The sequence below is a fragment of the Leptonychotes weddellii genome, chromosome 4 (genome assembly GCF_054177405.1).
Source record: "Leptonychotes weddellii isolate Sample4059 chromosome 4, ASM5417740v2, whole genome shotgun sequence".
Taxonomy (NCBI): domain Eukaryota; kingdom Metazoa; phylum Chordata; class Mammalia; order Carnivora; family Phocidae; genus Leptonychotes; species Leptonychotes weddellii.
In genome coordinates, this window is record NC_138372.1 from 83,453,322 (window position 1) to 83,475,653 (window position 22,332).

General features: G+C 39.7%; 1 protein-coding gene across 1 annotated transcript in view; it reads right to left on the reverse strand.

Annotated features, from left to right (window-relative positions):
* LOC102743327 (mitochondrial adenyl nucleotide antiporter SLC25A24) overlaps window positions 1-11,160 on the reverse strand; it is a 25,236-nt gene extending 14,076 nt beyond the window's left edge. Inside the window, exon 1 of the mRNA XM_006744993.2 lies at window positions 10,941-11,160. Coding sequence (XP_006745056.2) covers window positions 10,941-11,123 — 183 coding nt within the window. The 5' untranslated portion in view covers window positions 11,124-11,160. The remainder of the gene's footprint in view (window positions 1-10,940) is intronic.
* Between the last annotated feature and the right edge of the window lie 11,172 nt (window positions 11,161-22,332).

The following is a 22,332-nucleotide window of genomic DNA, read 5'->3' on the forward strand; positions in this document are numbered from 1 at the left end:
GCCCCACTTCACCCACCATTTTTAATCCATTTTCTTTTGCCACCCTAAATGTCTGCTCAAAGGTGGGGATTTCAAGATGACCCAGACCGTTTAGTTGAAAGATCTCTTAGCTGAAAGATGGCTTTTCATCTAGCCTGCTCCCCTCAATTCTACAACTGAGGAAACAAAAGAAAGCTGAGGGCTTTTGTCCACCCCATGCTATAGGGTAGGTGGAGGCAGAGCCAGGATTCTGCTCACATCTCCCCTTCCTTGTACGTGACATGCCAGCTTGGCACTCTGAGGAAGCCAGTAAAGGCAACAGGGTGGTCTGGCTTCTGTGTCTGGTCAGCATTCTGATAAGATTTCTCTCTAATTTGATAGAAGTCATAATTAATTATATTACAAACCCCATCCATTTATGTGAATTACCATCTAGTTTCTTTAGAATTATGAAACAGTGGTTTATATTAGCAGGGAAGACATTGTAACAATGCAGAATTACTCTTTCGGGATACAGTAGTAATCATGAAGAACATGGGGTCTTTTCCTAGAATTCCCAATATGCATACACTTTTTGGATCCTAAGTCAAATAGCTAAAATTTTTAAACCTAATATTTTTATCACCAACTTTTCTTTAACAGTATTCTTTTTGTCATTTAGTTATTGATTTTCCTGGGTGTGATATAGGTTCTATGAGATGATATACATACTTTTTTTGAAAGCTGAGTCTCATGAATTGAAGTAGTTGAGGTCCTTCATGCTTGTCATACTTACTAAAGTAGTTGGCACAAAATGCACCAAAACCTAGAGCAATAGCTTTATGCAAATGCTCTGAGAGCCTGCCTAGTATGTGTTTGGAAACATCAAAAACTCCAAGGTTGCTGAAACTATTACAGCTCACTGTAATACAGTGAGTGAAGGAGAGAGGGAGTGAGAAATGGAAGAAAACAGGAGATGAGGCCAGAGAGGTGTATGTAATTAGGGAGTATTATAAATTATATAATTATATATAAATTATCTTGTTTATCTGTTTAATGCTCCAAGAAATAAAGAGTTTGTCTAGTTCATCACCACACCCCAAAAACAGAACAGTTTCTGACATACAATGGGTAATCAATAACTGCTGAACAAAGCCTAAAAATGTGGAGAAATAATATAATGAAAAAATATTTTGTGGACTTTATTTAATCATTCTTTGGCTTACTTAAGAATGGTTTACCACTTAAGTTGTTCCCAAATTTTCACTATTATTACAGGACATGCTACAATGACTATTCTTGTGAGATTACAATCTTTGAATTGCAATTGTTTGTAACATAGATTCCTGGAAAGAAAATTGCCAAATTATCATCCAAAAAGGGAATGCCAAAAAACTATGACTGTAAAAAAAAGGAAGGGGGGAGGGAAGGTAATGTCAAAAAGCTGATAGCTTTTCTTCTAAGATCAAGAACAAAACAAGGATGTCCACTCTTGCCACTTTTATTCAACATAGTACTGGAAAGTCCTAGCTATGGCAATCACACAAGAAAAAGAAATAAAAGGCATCCATATTGGTAAGGAAGAAATTAAACTTGTCACTATTTACAGATGACATGATACCATACATAGAAAATTCCAAAGGCTCCACAAAAAAAAAAAAAAATTATAAGTAATAAATGAATTCAGTAAAGTTGCAGGATACCAAATTAACACCCAGAAATTGGTTGTTTTTCTATCACTAATAATGAAGTAGCAGAAAGAGAAATTAAGAAAACAATCCCATTTATCCATTTATAGTTGGAAAAAAAAAAAAAAGAATAAAATACCTAGGAATAAACTTAACTAAGGAGGTACAAGACTTGTACTCTGAAAACTATAAAACAATGATAAAAGAAAAAAAAAATGATGAAAAAGATTGAGGACAACACAAATGAAAAAATATTCCATGCTCATGGATTGTTAAAATTAATATTGTTAAAATATCCATACTACCCAAAGCAATCTATAGACTCAATGCAATCCCTATCAAAATAACAACAGTATTTTTCACAGAACTAGAACAAATAATCCTAAAGATTCTGTGGAACCACAAAAGACCCTGAATAGCCAAAGCAATCCTGAGAAAGAAGAACAAAGCTGGAGATACCACAATTCTAGATTTCAAGATATACTAGAAAGCTATAGTAATCAAAACAGTATGGTACTGGCACAAAAAATAGACACATAGATCAATGGAACATAGAGTCCAGAAATAAACCCACAAGATTGAAAAATCTCTTCCAGGGGCGCCTGGGTGGCTCAGTCGGTTGAGCAATGGACTCTCGACTTCTGCTCAGGTCATGATCTCAAGGTCATAAGATTGAGCCCCGCCTTGGGCTCTGCGCTAAGCAAAGAGCCTGCTTAAAATTCTCTCTATCCCTTTAGGTGCCTGGGTGGCAGAGGGGGTTAAGCATCTTGGTTTCGGCTCAAGTCATCATCTCAGGGTTGTGAGATGGAGCCCCTCATGGGGCTCACACTCATCACAGAGTCCACTTGGGATGCCCTCTCCCTCTCCCTCTGCCCCTCCTGCTCGTGTTTGCTCTCTCTCTGTCTCTGTCTCTAAAAATAAATAAATCTTAAAAAAAAAAAAAAAGATTCTCTCCCTCTATCTCTGCCCCTCCCCTCCATGCATGCACTTTCTTTCTCTCTCTCAAATAAAAAAAAAAACTCCTCCCCTCATTTGTTCGTTTTCCTGAAATAGTCCTTCTTTACCAGTTTAATTTATTCCTCTTTCATTCCCTTTGCTAGACAAGTCTTCCAAAGCAATTTATAATTTTCTATTGTAATGTTTGTTTAATGAAGCTCCAAGATGTATATATTTTTTTCCTTTGGAAAGCAGGTCAACTTGCAGTATTCCTAAGATGCTATACTGTGTACACCATGGAGTTTAAAAGGGCATAGAGATTACTGGGAGTAAGATAGATCAGAAAAAGGTTTTCTTCTCCTTGGAACCTTTTAAAAACTTTTATGTCGGAATCGTTAAGTAGCATTTTCTACCAACTGGCTTGAATGGCTAATTTTTCCTCCTTTGCCAATAAATACATTTTTATTCTACTACAGTTAAATTTCTAGAAATTATTTTAATAATGGATGATTTTTTTGCCACAGTTCATTTATATCCCATCACTAATCACACCTGCTCATTCAATACATATTTATTGTAGATTAAATTTGACTTAAAGTCATATGCCAATTCTAAGAATACATGTAGGAACCACATGCTTTCCTATGCATTACATTTGCTAGTAAGTCACAAAACAAATAGAGGCTAAAATGAAGAAAGCTTTTTGAAGTAGTACAAGGAAATTTTACAGTGAAGGACAATAGTTTTATTTTTATAAGGCATATAAAAATGCAGAAGTATAAGTTGTTTTTAAAAATAAGAGCTTGCAGAGGGTGCCTGGGTGGCTTGGTCGGTTAAGCGTTCAACTCTTGATTTCAGATCAGGTCATGATCTCAGGGTTGTGGGTTCAAGCCCCATGTCAGTCTCCCGGCTCAGCAGTGAGTCTGCTTCTCTCCCTTTCTCTCTGCCCCTTGAGCTCGCTCTCTCTCTCTCTAAAATAAATAAATAAATCTTTAAAAAAAAAAAAGCTTTCTCATTTTCTCAGGGGTCAATGAGGTTCATTTCTCCAGGTGATTTACATTATCGAGAGAATTCAAATTAGAATTTTGAAACTTAGAACTCTTGTTTTTTATACATGAGAAAACATAAATTTAGAATGAAACGGAAAAATGTAAACTACCTAAGACAGAACCTAACACATGGCAAATGATCGATAAATGTTAGTTCTGTCACTCTTCTGCTTGCCTTGTCAATGGTCAAATGACTAGCCAGAGGCTTATCTGCACGGTTTATAACATTATTGGACAAGAGGCTGGCCTAATTCAAAATTGTATATTATGTATGCCATTTCATAAAGTTATGGGTGAACTTTTCAACTCACCTATTTTTAATTAAAGTTGGTGTGTATATATAAGCCCACCTGTGGGTTCAGCTGAGACTGCTGTCGAGGAGGGAGCTGCTCACACCACTGAGCCTTCTCAGACCCTCCCCAGCCATGCTCCCATTCTAGTGTTTCAGAATCTCCCACATTCCCGGTAAAATCTGTAGAAGTGGAAATCTTTTTCCACCACCCTATTTCCACCACCCTCCAACCCTATGGATATAAATTAGTACAATAATAACAGTTAACATTTACTAAGTGATGATTATTATGTGTCCTCACTGTGCTAAAATAAAGCCTTACCTCGTTTAACCGAAACAACTACTCTATAAGGTGGATTCCAGTCTTATTAGGGGAATTTACCCAAGTGGAGCCATGAGATTGAGATGCTGAAATGGTGTGGAGGTGAAGGTCATTGGACATACACAGTCAAGGAATTAGGAAGCCTGGATGTGGCATGGTTCATATGCAGAAGTGGATGTGGAAGTCACCCAGGTCAGTGGAAGGATCTGGAGTGGAGATGAAGACTGTAAGCAGGTGCCAAATCTTCAGTGACCAAGAGGTTTATACAGAAGGTCAGGAAGTAGCAAAGAATAAAATGGTTAGGTCAGACGGCAGATGGCATGGGCTTCAGTGAAGCAGGTGGTTCGAAAGGAGAAAGAGGAGGAGGGGCTCCAACCCGGAGAGGGCTGCAAGACGGCTCCTTGGAGGAGAGCTGCTTCGGTAAGACCTGCAGGGGAAAGCAAGGCTCTGTGAAGAGGTTTAAGTGCTGAGAGGTTGTTAACCACAAAACAAAAATTCCAGAGGTCACAGAAAGATTTGGGTGGAAATGAGGGAAGGAAAGTTTCTTCCTGCTACTTCCTTATTCTTCCTTAAGGAATTAGAGCACTGATAAGAGATCAAAAACAATTAGGCCCACTGCTAAAACAGGAGAGTTTTACTGGGAGGAGCAAAAGGACTATAAATAGAACTCTAACAAGTGCACATTTCTTTCTGCTTAGTAAACTCTAAACTGGTTTTCTAGGCCCGGTCCCTGACCCCTCCCCTCAGAAGGTCCTGTAGGAAACAGGGTAGAGCCCAGAGGAAGAGAGGGCACTGGCAGCTTAAATTTGCCTACAATCTAGGTGTTTCTCGGCCTGAAATCCACAGACCCCTCGGGGTCTGAGTGTTTTCTATGGAAATTTTCTAATTTTGCGTTTTCTTTCTGAAGATAATCTGAAGGCAAATAGCATAAGCAACCAGATAACCACTTTATAACTAAGGCTTAATATTGATTTCATTGCCCCCATGTATTTGTGTTCACACACAAGCTACTTTCAAATAATACCCCTTTCTTGAGGGCTAATGAAAAAAAGAACAGGGGTTCACCTCATTGGCAATAATGCATTTTTTGCCAAGTAAAATCCAGTGACATCAGAGCCCACCATATGAATGACAGTTTTCACAGTATTCAAACAAAAAAAAAGAAAGTGGATAACAGGGCAAACATAATTTCAGAATGCTTAACTCAAATTTATCAATCAATAGAATATTCATAAGAAAGAAGAAATTTAGTTTTAGCCAAATGTTATTAGCTATCCTATTAAATAAATGTTATTTACTAGAATTTCAGTGGTTTTTATAGTCTTGTGTTTAATTTGTATATCTGTTAGGATTTATGTTTATATAAGAGCTATAAGCATAATGATTTTATGCTTTTGATGTTTATATATATATCTAAGTAACATGATAAAAATGATTTAACTCGGGGCGCCTGGGTGGCTCAGTTGGTTAAGCGTCTGCCTTTGGCCCAGGTCATGATCCCAGGGTCCTGGGATTGAGTCCCGCATCGGGGTCCCTGCTCAGCGGGGAGCCTGCTTCTCCCTCTCCCTCTGCCCCTCCCCTCCACTTGTGCTCTCTCTCATGCTCTCTTTCTCTCAAAGCAATAAATAAAATCTTTAAAAAAAAGATTTAACTCGATCCTTGGGAGTACAAGAATAGTTTTTCTTTAGAAGTTAATACGTAGGCATATATATTCAAGTTTGGATACCCACTAGCCTAGATTGTGTTCAGAAGTCAAGAACTTCCAGTAGTCCAGCACAACTTCCCTCTTCACAGATGGGAATAACATGGAGATCTGGGACCAAAGCCCCAGCTCAGAGTGTCCTCCATGTTGTGCACCCCCCCTTGACTTTAACACATATCACTAGCATAGGAAGGTGGTCAGGCAGCCAGGAATTCAGAATCCTAGCCCTCTCACTTACTGCAGAGACACAACCAACAACAAGGTACACACATGCATGAAATTACTCAAGGTTAGACACTTCCTCCATCTTGACAAACCCCACAGTTAAATTCAGTCTTCATCTTACAAGACCTCTCAGCAGACTTCTCAGTTCTATATAACTCCCTCCTTGAAATACTTGACTCACATGGTCTCCCAAGAGACCATACTCTCCTGATCTCCCTCCCACTTCATTAAATGTTTTTCAGTCTCTTGTGTTGGCTCTTCCTGTTCCTGACCTTGAAATGTTGCAATGATCCAGGACTCAGTCCTCAGAGCAGCTCTTATATATCCTCTACCTGGGGGATCTCACCCTATAAAAAGCTTTAAATATATTATGCTGATGATGTACATCTCTACCCTGACATCTCCTCATGATTTACAAAACTACTACTTGCTATATGTACCTGGTTGTTTAAAAGAGACCTCAAATGTCCAAACCAAGAACTGTTGATTAATCACTCACCCTACTTCACTACTCTCCAATTCTGCCTGATCTTGGCAAATGGCACCACCATCCATTTGGTTGCTCAAACCAAAATTCCTGGAGTCATTCTTGAATTCTTCCTTTACCTCACACTCCAAATCCAATTAATCAACTAGTCCCATCAGCACTATTTTCCAAATGTATCTCTGTAGTAGATTCTGTGGTGCACTGCTCACATCTCCCTCAGGACTGAGAGTAGCTGGGAGTACTGGTGACTGACAGCTCTTAATTGAGCCCTTCCCTTTGTGTTGCCCTAGGCAGAAAAGACTCACCTTGCCTGAAGTCACTCCCTGGAGGTAGCCAACTTCAGTAAGTGGGGGAGGAGGCAGAGGAGGCGGGGGCAGGTAATAAAGGCCTGGCCTGTTGCCTCAAAGAGGGACAACTCTAAAGAACTATCCCAGATCCACAGTTCCTTGAATTGTCTGAAGCCTCTGTTGCAACTCCATCACAGCTCATCTTCCCCCTCTGTCCAATCCTGCTTCCTCTGCTCTCACAGGTTATTATCCCTAGGAGTACTCCCCAGTAAAGTTTCTGCACACGAATCTTGAGTATTAGAGGCAGCTTTCATGGAACACAACCTATGACAGCTGGTACCAGAAATAGTCTTAGGAAGCAGATTCCACATGATACACACAGTCATTGGTGGTAGACGGTGAACTGTGATGGGAAGAGAATGCATTGGCTGATGCAGGACCTCAGTTTTTGAAAACTGGGAGAAATACCAATTATAAGTACTAGGGAATTGGATGGAGGTTACTGCAGGCCATCAATGCATTGGAAAAAAGGCTGAGAATAAAACAGCACCAAAAATGTGGCATAAATATACAATGGAGTATTATTCAGACTTAAAAAGGAAAGATTCTGATATCTGCTATAACAGGGATGAACTCTAAGGATATTATGCTAAGTGAAATAAGCCAGGCACAAAAAGACAGATACTACATGATTTCACTTACATGAAATACTTAGTCAAAATCATAGAGACAGAAAGTAGAAAGATGGTTGCCAGGGGCTGGGGGGAGGGAGGAATGGGGAGTTATTTTTTAATGGGCATAAAGTTTTCATTTTACCATATGAAAAGAGTTAAGGAGATAGATGGTTGCACAACATTATGAATCTGCTTAATACCAATGAACTCTATACTTAAAAATGGTTAAAAGAATATTATATTATGTGTATTTTACCACAATAAAATAATTGGGAAAAAATCATAGCCCAAAATAAATAGCACAGATTAGTACTTACAGACTTACTAAGGAATTCAAAGGTGGAGGTGTCCATCATTTAATTCACCATTCTGAGTCCTACAAAAGCTAGATGGATCACAGTGGAGGATGACAGTGAACATCTGCTCAACCAAGTAGCAGAAGAGTCAATTGCAGCTATGGATCCAGAGGTGGTATCTTTACTGGAGCAGATTAACACAGCCTCAGGGACATAGAATATGGCCATTGATCTGGTGAATGCACTGTTTTCCATTTACCAAGAAGGAGAACCAGAAACAGTTGGCATTCCCATGGCATAGACAATAATATACATTTAAATCTCCTGCCCTCTGTCACAGAAGGACCTGGTCTGTCTACACATTCACTATATTGATGACATCATGTTAATTAGACTAGATGAACAAGAAGTAGCAATGAGGGTGTGCATGGGGGGCACAATCTGTTAAGTGTCCGACTCTTGGTTTTGGCTCAGGTTGTGATCTTAGGATCCTGAAATCGAGCCCTGCATTGTGCTCTGTGCTCAGCGGAGGGACTGCTTGGGACTCTCCCTCTCCCTCTGCTCCTCAACCTCCACTCTAAAAATAAATAAATAAATCTTTAAAGAATAATAATAATTCTCTTATTTAAAAAAAAAAAAGTAGCAATAGGTTGGAGGCCTTGGTAAGGTACATACACTCCAAAAGGTGGGAGATAATAGAGTCAATGAAGATTCAGGGATCTACCACATCAATTAAGTATTTCCAGGACCAGTCTGAAGCATGTCAGGACATACCCCTACCACACCAAAATAAAGGGCAAATGATTGCATCTCATACCACCTAAGAAGGAAACACACACCTGAAGCCTCTTTGAGTTCTGGAGGTAATATATGTCCAAATTAAGAAAAATTCTGTGACCCACTTCTGAGGAACAAGAAAGGTTAACAGCTTTCAATGGGGACCATAGTTGGAAAGAGCTCTTCAGCAGATCCAAGTCATGCAGCAAACAGCCCTGCCTCTTGGGCCACCTGTCCCAGTAGACTCTGTGGTATCACAAGCATCAGAGGTAGGAGAAGATGCTGTGTGGGGTTTACAGTCAGCTCCAAAAGAAGAATCTATAGCAGAGCTCTGTAACGGTTCCTGGTATGCTATGGGGCCCGGGTAGAAACAGAATGCTTAAATATGGGACATCAAATGATATACAGCCAGAGTTGCCTATCTTGGGTTGTATTCTGTCAGACTCACCAAGTCATAAGTTTTGGTGATTCCAGCAGCAAACCATAGGATGGAACAGTATATGTGAGATCAAGCCCAAGCAGAATCAGAGCACAAGCAAGCCCCACACACAAAGAGCGATGCAGATTTTCACACCCCATCACTGTTATACCATTACCTCTCCCTAAGCCCATACTTGTAACTACGTGGAGATTCAGTATGACCAGCTGACACAGGACTAAAAAGGATGAGCTCGATTCACAGATGCATTTCTTAGTATGTGAGTGCAAATCGAAAAAGGCCAGTTATGCACTACTCAGCACTACTCAGGAATAATCTGAAAGACAGCAATGAGAGGAAATCTGCCCAGTGAAAAGAACTTCAAGTAGTGTACCTGATCATTCACTTTATGTAAAAAGAGAAGTGGCCAGAGAACAATAAATATAGATTCGTGGACTAGCTTGGTTAGATGGTCAGTGGCCTGGAAGCAAAAAAGATTGGAAAATCAGAGACAAAGAGGTCTGGGCAATATGTACAAAGATGGAAGTGGACACAAAGTAAAAATATGTTTATATTGTATGGTCACTCCCATGGAAGAGGTATGAAACAACCAAGTAGACAGAATGACCCAGCCAGATAAAGTCAACCAGACTCTGTCAGCTGACACAATGAACACCAGTGACAACACAGTGGTATCGTAATGGAGTGGTCATGGTGGTGGAGATAGATCGACGGGCCAAACAGCATGGGCTCCCACTCACCAAGCCTAATATAGCTACTGCTGCGGCCAAATGCCCAACCCACCAGCATCAGAGACTCATACTGAGCCACTGACATAACATCATCCCTTCGGGAAACCCACCAGCCATTGAGCAGCAAGTTGGTTACTCTGGAACTATTCCACTCTGAAAGGTGCAGTGTTTCATCCAGACACATATTTTAGGTACGTATTTGCCTTACTTGCCTGAGGAGCCTCAGCCAGCAGGACAATCCAATGATTAAAGAGTGTGTGATCTTTTGACATAAAATTACACATTACATTGCATTGGGCCGAAGGTCTTATTATACAGCAAAGGGGCTGTATAATGACTATAAGATCCACTAGTCCTATCACATACAGGAATCTCCCAACCATGGGAATATTTTGGACTTCTAACACACGCATCTCACCAGTAGAGAGCTGACACAAGTGGGGTGACATCTGAGAACTGTTCAGCACTGATAGAGGGGAAATAGAATACTTTGTTTTCTCTTGAGATCCTGAAACTTTCACCTAACAGTTTTTAAATAATCAAGTCGCGACTGGTCCAGAGAAGGAAGACATCCCTAATTTAGGCAAAGTACTAAATCGATCAGCTGATCCATGTCAACCCATGGATCAAGGTCTGACTCCCCCTAGACCTTTGGTGTCGATGTCAGAAAGAGACAGCAGCTCTGGGGACCTATCTGTGCCTGTCTTTTGTACAAGACCCTGAAGCATGAACCTAGACTGTGAACATCCTGAGAAAAGAGAAGGTCTCTTACTCATGAATTCACAAAGGCTAACCTGGCCCCTGAAATTCTGAACGGGTTCAGTAAATGCTGAGTCACCAGAAACCCACTCAGTATCTCCCAAAACGCCCAGCAGAAGCCTCTGGTCATTGTGGAAAGTGTTCTAAGAGGGCTGAGAACGTGTTTCGCTGGGCTGCATTATTCTGCGCTGCGGGGACTCGCGGAAGCGAACCCCAACACCGGTCTTTGAAAGAAGCTCTGCAAAGAGCAAGTATGGCTTCAACCTCTACCCAGCAACTCCGCCACGCTCCGGGTGCCACATTCCCTTGGTCACTCACATTCTCAGGGTTCAGACCAAATGAGGAGCCCCAGTTTTTCAGCCCCTCCTGGAGCTCCACGATGTCCACCAAGCCGTTCCCGTCGCGGTCCAGGTCTTGGAAGAGGATCTCGTAGTTGACGTAGTCATCGTCTTCCTGGCAGGCCACCGCGGGCAGCACGAAGTCCCGGAGCCAGCGCAGCATGGCCCGTCCCGCCCGGCCCGCGGCGGCGTGGCAGCTCGGCCGCCTCTCCTCTGGGTCCCGGCGACGGTGTCCCGCCCCTCCGGCTGCGCCACCTGCCGCCGCCCCGACGACGACGCCGGGCTGCTCGAGGCTGCAGGTGGCCCAGGCAACGGCCCGACGGAGCCTCGGGGGCGGGCGGAGCCGCGCAGCTGGGCTACGGGGCGCCGCTGGGAGAAACTCCGGAGGCCCGCCTCGTGGGAAGCCGGGCCCAGGCCCCTCGGGAGGGGCGGCGCGCCCCGGAAGTTGGAAGTTGAGGCGCCAAACGCGGCGGCACCCTGCATCCAGGACCGTCCCGGGCTCACCCGCGCAAGGGGGGGCGCGCGTTCTCCAGGCGGCGTCGGAAGAGCATCCGGGTGTTTCCCAGGGCGAACTGAGCGGCTGCGACCTGTGAGTTGCTCTGACCCGCGCCTCAGGCGGGAGCATCCCGTGCCCCGGTGCCACCCCTCCTCTCGGGGGACGTCTGAAGAGGGCTCCAATCTCTCCCCTCCTGGCCCTCTCCCAGGGACCTTGGGGTTGTTTCCAGAGCCCCCCTCTTCCTCACGTCCCACTTTCTCCCAGACCCATTGCAGCCTCGCCACTGCCTCCACTAGCCACCTTACAGAACTCTTTTGTCACAAAATCCAAAGGACACTTTAATATCCTTGTCTTATTTAATGCTGGTCCCGTTTAGACACTGCTGACTACACTTTTTTCCTTTGTCTTGTGGGACACCAGACATTGCTGCCAGGCCTCAGCCTCTTTTACAGGCTCCCGCAAAGGAGCCTGAAACCTTCTAAAATTGAGGGTAGACAGGGTTAAGGGATTATGTAAAAACCTAGTTCTGTAATTTGTTGCACTGAAGCTTTGTGTCCTCAATCTCTGGTCACATCTTTTAAAAGTCAGAGGCACAGTCTAATGACAGGCCCAGACCAGTGTTTTAAAAAATATTTTTTCTTGGAAAATCCCAAGTCTTGGACCACAGAATAAAATTAGCTTATTTCTTAAAATAATATTAGGTATACTTTAAGATGTAATTTATTTCTTATAAATTTTATACTTCATTTTGTTAAATGCTAGATAAAAATAAGAACATTAAACCTGCTCATATAGAAGCTCACCATCTAGTGTGCTCTGGGTCTATAAACAAATAAAACTCAACTTAATTGCTATAATAAAAATGTGATCAAATGTCATAAAATATGTATTTTTAAATGAATGAGTTTTAGGAATTAATAATAAACAGAAAGCTATTAATAAAACTTCTAGAAAATATTGCAAGTGCTGAACATTTATAAATATAAAAGACTTTTCTTTAAAAGATAAATAACTTTCAAACGCAAATATAGTAACATTGTGAAGCTTATAACATAGAAGTAAAATGTATAACAGCAATAGTAAAAAAGATGGGGGAGAGGACATGAAGTCTACTGCTTAAAGATTCTTGCATTATATGTGAAGTAGTTTACATTTTAAAATGTATGCAGGAAACCCTAGAGCAACCATTGAAAAAAAACAACAACATGGAATTGTAGCTAATAAAACAATAAAAAGAGATAAAATAGAGTACTAAAAAATATTGTATTAACTCAAAAGAATGTAAGAGGAAAAAAGGAAAAAGAACAGGACAAACAAAACAAATAAGATGGTAGACTTAAAGTTAACCATATAGATAACTACATTAAACATAATATTCTATGCAGTCCAATTAAAAGGCAGAGCAAGCAAGACCTAACTATACTTTTCTACAAAAATGAGATATAAAGATATACAGGTTGAAAGTAAAAGAGTGGATAAGGAAATACCATGTAAACACTAATTATGAGGAATCTGGGGTAGCTATATTAATAATCAGCCAAGGAAGACTTCAAGACAAGGAAGACATTTTATATGTTAGGAGAGTTGATTCATCAAGATGGCATAACAGCCATAATGTGTATGCACCTAATAACAAAGCTTTAAAATATATGAAGCAAAAATGGATAGACTGCCTGCAAAGAGGAATAAATAGATCCACAACTGGAGTCAGAGATGTCAATATCTTTCTCACAGCAATGGCTAAAATAAGAAAACAAAGTCTGTAAGGGTATAAAGACTTCGACGACATGATCAACTAATTGGCATTAATAGAACAGTATACCCATCAACAGGAGAATACCCATTATTTTTACCTGCACATGTAAAATTCACTAACAAAGATCATATCCTGGGCCACAAAACAAGTCAATAAACTTTAAATGCCTGAAATCAGACAGATTATGTTCTCTGACCACAGGACAATTAAATTGGAAATCAATCAGCAAAAGATGGTTGAAAGTACCTAAATACTTGGAAATTAAACAATATATTTTTAAATAACGCATGAATCAAGAAATCACAGGGAAACTGGAAAATGTAGAATGCAGCTAAAATAGTGCCTAGAATTAACATTACAACTTTAGATGTTTGTATCAGAAAACAAGAAAGTTTAAAATCCATGATCTAAGGTTTTACCTTAAGAAACTAGAAAAAGAAGAGCAAATTAATCCCAAATAAGTAGAAAGAAGGATTTTAAGTAGGCTTGAAATCAAAGAAATAAAAGACAATAAAGAAAATTAGTAAAACCAAAAGCTATTTTCTTTGAAAAACTTAATTATATTGATAAATCTATAACTAGACCAGTCATGAAAAAAAGAGAAAATACAAACTACCAATATCAAGGAGACATCACTACAAATTCTACACATGCTAAAATAATAATAAGAGAACATTATGGACTTTTATGTCAAAAGCTTTGACAACTTAAAGTCTTTTCCTTGAAAGACTTATTATCAAAGCTGACAAAAGAATAAACAGTTTATCTATGTAAAACTAACATGAACATTCATACTTAGTGGTGAAAGACTAAATGTTTTCTCCCACTAAGATGGGAAATAAGGCAGGAATGTCTCTTCTCACTCCTTCTATTCAGTATTATACCAGATGTCCTAGCCAGTGCAATAAGGTAAGAAAAGAAAAAGGGAAAGGCATACATACTGGCAAGTTCAACTTTATTTATTCTTAGATGACATGATCATTTACATAGAAAATCCTAAGGTGGGTGCCTGGGTGGCTCAGTTGGTTAAGCGACTGCCTTCAGCTCAGGTCATGATCCCGGAGTCCCGGGATCGAGTCCCACATCAGGCTCCCTGCTCGGCAGGGAGTCTGCTTCTCCCTCTAACCGTACCCCCTCTTGCGCTCTCTCTCTCACTCTCTCTCTCTCTCAAATAAATAAATAAAATCTTTAAAAAAAAAAAAAGAAAAGAAAATCCTAAGGAATCTACAAAAAAGCTACTTGAATTGATAAGTGAATTTAGCAAGGTTGCCAGAGATAAGGTCAATATAAAAATTAGTTTATTTCAATATATTAATAATAATTGGAAAATAAAATTTAATACCATTTATAATAGCATCAAAAACTGAAATACCTAATGATAATTATATATGTGCAACATCTGACACTAAAAAGTGAAAATGTTGTTGAAGGAAATTAAAGACAACTTAAATAAATGGAGAGCTATGTCATCTTAATAGATTGGAACTCAATATTGTTAAGAGTCCATTCTCTTCAATTTGATCTAAAGATGAAATGTAATCCCAATCTAAGTGCTAGCAGACATTTTCATACAAACTGACAAGCTGACTCTAAAATTTATATGGAGGGGCGCCTGGGTGGCTCAGTCAGTTAAGCATCCAATTCTTGATTTTGGCTCACGTCATGATCTCAGGGTCGTGAAATTGAGCCCCAGGCTCCATGCTTAAGATTCTCTCTTCTTCTCCCTCTGCCCCTCCCTGCCCTCACTCACATGTACACGCACTCTCTCTGTCTCTCTCTAAAAATAAATGAATAAACAAACAAATAAATAAATAAAATTTATATGGAAATGCAAAAGATGTTGAGTAGCTAAAACCATTTTGAAAAATAGTAAGTGTCAGAGTCTAGATAAATAAACCAACACAATTGATTTTCAACAATGTCAGTGTAATTCAATAGGGAAAAGATAGTCTTTTCAACAAACAATGCTGGAACAACAGGATATCCATAAGAAAAAAATGTGAAACTTTGTGTTTTGAAAAGACACTGTTAAGAAAATAGGCAAGAAGGGGTGCCTGGGTGGCTCAGTTGGTTAAGTGTCTGCCTTCAGGTCATGATCTCCAACTCCTAGGATTGAGCCCCACATGGGGCCCCCCCACTCAGCAGGGAGTCAGCTTCTCTCTCTCCCTCTGCCCCTTCCCCCTGCTCATTCTCTCTCTCTCTCTCTCAAATAAATACATAAAATCTTTTTTAAAAAAAAGAAAATAGGCAAGAGAAAGTCTGAGAGGAAAATGTTTTAGTACATATCTCTGACAAGGACTTGTTTCCACAATACTAAAGAACACTTAAAATGTCACAAAGACAACGCAATTTTTAAAAAATGGGCAAAAGAGGGGCGCCTGGGTGGCTCAGTCATTAATCATCTGCCTTCGGCTCAGGTCATGATCCCAGGGTCCTGGGATCAAGCCCCGCATCAGGCTCCCTGCTTGGCAGGAAGCCCGCTTCTCCCTCTCCCACTCCCCCTGTTTGTGTTCCCTCTCTTGCTGTCTCTCTGTCAAATAAATAAATAAAATCTTAAAAAAAAATGGGCAAAAGATCTGAACAGACATTTCACAAAAGAAATATCACAAAAGAAGCCCATGAAAAGTTGCTCAAAGGGGTGCTTGGGTGGCTCAGTTGGTGGAGTGACTGCCTTTAGCTCAGGTCATGGTCCTGGAGTCCCAGGATTGAGTCCCACATTGGGCTCCCTGCTCAGCAGGGAGTCTGCTTCTCCCTCTGACCCTCCCCCCTCTTGTGCTCTCTTTCTCATTCTCTCTCTCAAATATATAAATAAAATCTTTTTAAAATTTTTTTAAAAATAGGGGACTGAAAATATACTTTAAAAAAAAAGTTGCTCAAAATCTTTACTTATTACAGAAATGTGAATTAAAACCACAACAAGATAACCCTTCATAGCCTCTAGGATGGATAAATTTAAAATACTTACAATGTCAGGTGGTGCAGAGGGCATAGAACAACTAAAACTAATATATTGCTGATGTAGGAATGTAGAGTAGTATAATCAGAAAACAGTTTAGTAGTTTCTCATAAATTAAACATAAACCAGCAATTCTATCTCTAGGTTTTTACTATAAAGAAATGAAAATATGTGTCCAAAAAAAAGAACAATATTCATAGCAGCTTTATTTTTAATAGCCAAAAACTAGAAGCAAACATTCTTTAACAGGTAAGTGGATAACCAAATGATGGTATATCCATGCAATGGAATAGTACTTCGCAATTAAAAGGAATGAAGTCCTGATGCACACAACATGGATAAAACTCAAAAACATTATGGGAAAGAATAAAAGTCAGAATGTGATAATAGTTACATAAATGTATACTTTCATCAAAATTCATCACACTGAACACTTAAAATGAGTGCATTTTATTAAATATAAATATGCCTCAACAAAGCTGAATTTTAAAAGTTAAGCAACTAGCTATTACTATCTAAATATTGTAGAATATTTTCCCATACATACAGTATTCTTTTTTGGGGAAGGGGTTCTTTTTTTTAATTTAAATTCAATTAATTAACATATGTGTATTATTAGTTTCAGAGGTAGACTTCAGTGATTCATCAGTCTTATATAACACCCAGTGCTCATTACATCACATGTCCTCCTTAATGCCCATCACCCAGTTACCCCATCCCCCCACTCTCCTCCCCTCCAGCAACCCTCAGTTTGTTTCCTATGATCAAGAGTCTCTTATGGTTTGTCTCCCTCTCTGATTTCGTCTTGTTTTATTTTTCCTGGGTTTGTTTCTTTTAGTAACCAGAATCATGCTGTGTATTGTTCTTTGATGTGTTTGTTGGAGATGTTCTCAGCCTAGCACACTTCTTTTATCCACTAATTCCACAGTGGGGTTGCTTCATCCTGCTATTATAATTATGCCCCCTTTTGTGCACAAACTTGAGCACAGGGGCTGGAATTTGAGGGGAAGAGTGTCATTTTGAGCCCTTGTCAATCTGAGGTGAAGGTGTGTTGACTTGGCATTGAGCAGGTGGCAGGCCGTGCATGCTGACTTGGGCAGGAGGGCAGCTGGACTGTGAATTTGGGACCCACAGGCCAATGGCATCATGGGGATGTGTCTGGTTTTGCTCCTGGTCATGAATTCCTTTAACCTTTGTTTTTCTGGGAAACACTATCTCTCCTGCTATTCTGAATGAAAGCCTTGCTGGATAGAGTATTCTTGGCTGTCAATTTTTTCCTTTTAGCACTTTGAATATATCATGCCACTTTCATCTGGCCTGCAAAGTTTCTATTGAAAAACACACTGATAGCCTTATGGAGTTTCCCTTGTATGTAACTGCTTTCCTTTCTCTTGCTGCTTTTAAAACTCTCTCATTATCACTACTTTTGGCCATCTTATTTACTTTGTGTCTTGGTGTAGACCTCTTTGGGTTGGTTTTGTTGGGGGCTCTCTGTGCCTCCTGGATCTGGATTTCTGTTTCCTTCCCCAGATTCAGGAAGTTTACACCTAATATTTCTTCAAATAAATCTTCCGCCCCCTTTTCTCATTCTTCTCCTTCTGGGATCCCTATCATACGACTGTTATGCTTGACAGTGTCGCTGAGTTCCCTGGGTCTATTCTCATTTTGAGTATTTTTTTCCCCTCTCATCTGCTCAACTTGATTACTTTTCATTACTCTGTCCTCCAGGTTGTTGATCTGTTCTTCTGATTCCTCCTGTTTGCTATTTATTCCAGGTGGTCTATTTTTATTTTCATTTAGTGAGTTCATTATCTCTAACTGGTTCTTTTTTAGGTCTCCTATCTCTTGGTGGAGGGTCTCATGGAGGTCCTGCACTCCTTTCTCAATTCTAGCGAGTATCTTTATGAGCATTACTTTAAATTTGCTATCAGACATATATTACTTATCTCCATTTGGTTTAGGTCTCCTGCTATGATTTTGTTCTGCTCTTTCACTTGGGACATATTCCTCTGTCTCCTCATTTTGCCTATTGCTGTGTCTGTTCCTATGTGTTAGGAAAGTCAGTTACATCTGCCCTACTTGAAGTAGTGGCTTTAGTGCTTCAGGGGTGTCTCTTATGTGTGTTGCTATAGGGGTGTCCTACCACTGTGGCAGAGCTGTGTTTGCCTTCAGTCCAGTCTGTGATGGCTCTTTGCCTGTTGTGGGCAGAGTCTGGTGCCTGTGTTGTTAGTGGGCTGGTCCAGGGCTGCCTTGGGCTTGAGTTGAGTAAGACCAGGTGTTTGCTAGAGATAAAGTAGCACCAAACTGCAGGGCACTTCCCCTGTGTTGTGCCCTGAGCAGCTTTTGTTGGTGGGTGGGGCCTGCAGTGAGACCAGCTGCCTGCCCCCAGCCACTTCTGGGGCCGCAGTCAGACTGGTGTATGTGGTTATCTTCCCCTCTCCCTGGAGCAGGACTCACTCTGGAGTGGTATTGGCTCTTGTCTGGGCAGCTTGCACACTACCAGGCTTGTGACCTGCTTTGATGGGATCTTACCAAGAGTAGTCAGAGGGGTGGATCTGCTTCACTGTGGCCTTGTTTCTACATCCAGCTATGGAGAGTCTGTTCTGCCAATCTTTGGGTCACTTTCTGGGTTATTTATGCTGATGGGGGTGTTCTCTAGGTGGCCATGTGGCAAGAGGTGAGCCCAGGGTCCTCCTACTCCACCATCTTCCAGCAGCCTCTGCTCTATATACAGTATTCTTTACAATTTGGGTTCATTATAGATAAAAAGGGAAAGTATAGTTGGAATGTAATCAAATTGCTCACCAGAAAAAAAATTGCATTTATCATATTTTGGCCATTTTTGTTTGTCTCACTACTTGAAGCCAGGAACAGAGCATTATTCAATTTCCCCAGCATTTAGCGGAGTTCCAGAAAGAAAAAAAAAATCAGTACTTACTTAAAGTGTGGAGTTATTAAATCTGAACAAGATTAGACTCTCCAGAGGGATCTTAATCCCATTGACCCATAAACCTTCTTCTAGGACTTAGAGTGTGTTTGGTAAGGGGAGAAACTTAGAATTTCTCCATACTTTTGTTTTGTTTTGTTTTGTATTTTTCATCTCTCTATCCCATTCTTCACCAAACCATAAGATTAAACATAGAATTAAAAATACTAGGTGTTTACTCAGACACACTTGATCTTGAATCCCAGCTCTACCATATACCAATTATGCAACCTCAGACAAATTACTTTTCTAAAACTCAGTTTTCTCATTTGTAAAATGAGTTTAATAATTATACCTACCTTGTAGGATCATTATTAAAGTTAAAAAAAAAAAATGTAAAGTGCCTACAACTGGACCATTGTAAGCATTTAAAAGTTTGCCATTACTACTTTCTTTATTAGAAGTCACATCCTTATGTTACAGACAAAGTTTTATTGGGGCTCATACTTGAGACAAGGGAGACAGCACAAAGGAAAGTGTCCTCAGGCTAGCTCTTCAAAGAGAGATCAGGGACAGATTTAAAGAGACTGGGCTAGAGAACTGGGCTACTGTGGTTTTTTTATGAGAGTTTCTGGGTGAGGAGCTTGAGTCCGGTCCCTGCTCTGTCTCACAGCAAGTATATGGAAAATTTCTCAGTGGGCTATTTTGGTGTAATAGTATCAATTGTTTAAAAAAAATCACTTGGGAGCTGTGGCAGATACTTTGGACTGGTACTTCCAACCTTCATTCCGCATTTGTGTTTGGAGACCACAGAGTGCTCAAAACTGTATTTCTAAACTCCTTTGAAGCTAGCGTTCTGCAAGAAAATTAGATTCCCTCCAAAAACCTTACGTAGAATTTGGAAAGAGGAAGTATGACAGCTTCCTTTTGCTGTTTTAGTCGGCATGCAGGGTCATGAATATTAGTGTTTAGACCAGTTTTTGTGCCTGGACTCAGCATTCCAATGCTTATTCACCAATTTCATGCGTATCTTGAAGCAAATTTGACAGTGGTGGTGGTAGCTATAGCAACTTTCTGATCTCTGAATTGCAGCTATGTTCAACTCATCAATCTAGGTCAGGAATCATCCTTATTTTTTCTACAAAGGGCCAGACAGTAAATATTTTAGGCTTTGTAGATCACATATGGTCTCTGTTTGTTATTTTTTGTTTGTTTTTACTACACTAACCATGAAATGAAAATTTAGAAATTGGACCTCATCAGCATTTAAAACATCTGTTCATCAAAAAACACAATTAAGATAGTTGATGCTCAAGTCCCAGACTGAAAAAGAGATATTCATAATACATATAGCTAACAAATGACTCCTATACAGAATTTTTAAGAACTCCTACAAATCAATAAGAAAAAGGCAAACAACCCAATTAAAAATTTAGCAATTAGAAAAAAGACTTGAACAGGCACTTCACAAGAAAGAATATCCAATGGCTTCTTAATTTATGTGTAACAAAGGTGTTTTTTAAGTTAACTGGATTCCAGAGGCTGTTGTATGTTTTTAACTCTTGAAAGTCTGCAGTTTTGATAAATCTTAAATAAGACTTTATTGCTCTAATGATAAGAGTTAAATTGACTTCTCTGTTTTCTGAAATGTGAAAGTACTTGTTCAAGCTTCTTTGTTCCTTTAATAATTCAGAACAAACCTTTGGAATTTCCTCCATCCTCTGTTCATAAATATATAAAAACCTCTAACATGGCTGAATATTTATTAAAATAGTTTAAGACATCAAGCCACGGGGAAAAAATTAAAAAATAAAATAATTTAAGAATCTATTTCTAATTTGAATTAACAAAAGTGCCCATCAGAAGATTAGATAAATCTGTGTATGTATATGGTGGAAAACCATATAGGAGTAAACATGAATGAAATAAATTTATGGGAGCGCCTGGGTGGCTTAGTCGTTAAGCGTCTGCCTTCGGCTCAGGTCATGGTCCCACGGTCCTGGGATGGAGCCCCGCATCGGGCTCCCTGCTTGGCGGGAAGCCTGCTTCTCCCTCTCCCACTCCCCCTGCTTGTGTTCCCTCTCTCGCTGTGTCTTTCTCTGTCAAATAAATAAAATCTTAAAAGAAAGAAAGAAATTTACGTAGATTAATCTAACAATATTGAGTGAAAAAGCAAGTTTTACAAGATATATATAATATATAGTTATGAAAAATATTTATGAATACACTCATACATAGACAAAATTTTAAATGTGCATAGGAATGAAACACACCAACTTCAAGATAAGGATTACTTTTCAGGAGGGGAGAGAAGGAAAGGTAGCGTTTGAAGCAAAAAGGTAGTGTTTGAAGTCAAATAGTATTGTGAGTACATGACTGATTTATCATTTTCTTTGTGAAATGCTACATATTTAATTTTAAAATATATATATTTAACGATATATATAAAGACAGACCAGTTTACTCTTTTTTTAGTCAGATTGGCAAAAACTGGTCATGGAAGCATTTAGTAAATGACAGAGATTAATTAAATAATAATTGTTCCCTTTCCAAATATCAATGTTTTGATGATACTACTTTCAGAAATAGTCCACAATTTATTTTTTTTAAGATTTTTATTTATTTATTTGAGAGAGAGCGAGCACAAGCAGGGAGAGAGGTAGGGAGAGGGATAAGCAGGCTCGGCGCTGAGCGTGGAGCCCAACCTGGGGCTCGATCTCATGTCCCTGAGATCATGACCTGAGCTGAAATGAAAAGTTGGCCACTTAACTGACTGAGCCACCCAGGTGCCCCCAGAAATAGTCCATAATTTAAAATGATGTTTGAATACATGTATCCAGGACAATGCAGGTAAGCCAAAATTCTATTTAACATAGACCTAGTCCTAAAAATCAAGGAGATTCATAGACACAAGTCAAGATTTCTGAGAGAATTTATAGCTGTGGTATTCTTTAATTAAATGACAGGTTTGGAAGTGTTTCTAATTTATTAGTAATAAGAGAAAGAGGAGTACTTTGTCTTCTGTATATTAAATAGGAAAACAGCATATGTATTATATAATACCTATCACATTGTGGGCACCTAAATATTTAACTACAATCAACATTTTACATCTTTACCCCTCTCTGTCAACTTTGATGCTTAAAAAAATTGTGATTATACGTGTGCAAATATGTATGTGTGTGTATCATCTTATGCGTGTGTGTGTGTGTATACCATATTGGTATATACATATAAA